At 34.3% G+C, this 1,784-nt stretch overlaps 1 protein-coding gene across 1 annotated transcript in view; it reads right to left on the reverse strand.

Moving 5' to 3' along the window:
• Positions 1–1,784, reverse strand: part of LOC106880633 (uncharacterized) — a 9,696-nt gene that overhangs the window by 6,785 nt on the left and 1,127 nt on the right. The window contains exons 2-3 of the mRNA XM_052970313.1: positions 1,519–1,645; positions 914–1,060 (exon numbers count right to left, since the gene is read on the reverse strand). Of these exons, the coding sequence (XP_052826273.1) occupies positions 914–1,060; positions 1,519–1,645 (274 nt within the window). The remainder of the gene's footprint in view (positions 1–913; positions 1,061–1,518; positions 1,646–1,784) is intronic.

A 1,784-nucleotide genomic window follows, 5' to 3' on the forward strand; every position in this document is an offset into this window, starting at 1 on the left:
ACACACACACACACACACACACATATATATATATATATAATATATATACACAAACATATCTACATATATATATATATAAACATACAGTGGGTAATTGTCAGTTCATTACAGCTCTTTCTTATGCAACATTTTAATAGAAGAATGAGAAAATTACATCGTTATAAAAGACCGTAATCCTCAGATAAGAATAAATTTTGCAAAACAAAAGAATACCCAAGAATACAGCAGGGATTTGTGTGTCTGTCGAGGCCAACGATGAAATGGGAGAACGAGCAATTATATTGGCAGTTTAGGTTAAGAGTGTAGTTCTTGAAAGTGTGTAATTTGATATCGAGACTCGGCTGACACTAAAGATATGTGCATTTGTACGGGTGTGGCTCACAAACATTCACACACTGCATACATATTTCTGAGTGCTAGCCTATACGCGTGAGTGGGCAGTTATTGTATAATTATTTCCTCTATCTGTTTATCTGTATGTATGTATGTATGTATGTATGTACGTACTTATGTATGTACGTACGTATGTATGTACGTACGTAATTACGTACGTATGTATGTATGTATGCAATGTATAATGATTTCACAAATCGGAAAAAGAATACTCAATACAGATGTAGAATAAAGTTTGATAGTCTGTGTATATAAGTTATAAAACCTAGTCATTGAACTTCATGGCACGGTTATATAATCGTGCGTCCATGGACTGTATAATATCACTCTTCACATATTTCCACGAGAAACATGGATACACATTCATGAAAAGGATATATAGAATAGATATGTTAATGTGTGTACTTTGGTAATGTATATTAATGTATGCAGTGTGTAAGTTGGTTTATTTTCCAAGCGTTATCCAGTCTAAGCTAACGCATTAAATAACTTAGATATCTCCGAATAGATAAATACTTACCATTCCCTGTTTAAAAGATAGTGAAACTATCTGCAAGCAGAGCACACTGCTTAGTAACGGGATAAGGATAATCGGATGAAGTTTGGGACCGACTATCATAAGAAAAAATATTAATGCGGTGCTTTCCATTATAGAGCAGACGATACCCTGAAAATAGATAAAGTGGAAATAACATGAATCAGACTGTTGGAAGAAAAGGTCAAAAGTCAGAGAGACAAATAGACAGACGGGGAGAAAGCGAGACAGAGAGAGAGAGACAGGAAGAGAGAGAGAAGGAGAGCGAGAAAAAGAGAGAGAGAGATTTCTAGTTTTATAGGTTTTCAATTGATTGATCTGTTACGTTAACGTTTTCAATAATGTCTTCGCAATAATAATAATAATACAGAAGAAGAAGAAGGGAGAATGATGATAGAGATGTAGTATGGCCCCTGTCCAATGACTTTAAAAAATAAAAGGTAAAAGATGATAGTTATCGGTAAAATGACATGCAGCGTGGCACTCGAATATCGGCCAATCCCTACACACATACACACACACATACAATGAGGAAAACGCTATTAAGAATTTATAAATGAAAAAAACAAAATATTAAATTTGTGACATACCGATACCAAAGATGGCAGCGGCGGCCATTCGCTTAATTTGCCATGGAGGAGAAAAGACATGCTCCAGAAAAGTTTGACTATAGTAATAATTTCGGGCACAGCAAGCACTAATGTCATTGTAGCTATCCTGTAAAGAAAAAAAGGAAAATTGTTAAAAACCTTCCATCAAGGCAACGTTTTTTCTTTTTTTTTTTTAAGATAAGAGAAATACGATCGTGATTCCACGATATTGATTATTCTAATACTGTTTTCAGATAAATTCGTTC

This window comes from Octopus bimaculoides, chromosome 9 (assembly GCF_001194135.2).
Source record: "Octopus bimaculoides isolate UCB-OBI-ISO-001 chromosome 9, ASM119413v2, whole genome shotgun sequence".
Classification (NCBI taxonomy): Eukaryota; Metazoa; Mollusca; class Cephalopoda; order Octopoda; family Octopodidae; genus Octopus; species Octopus bimaculoides.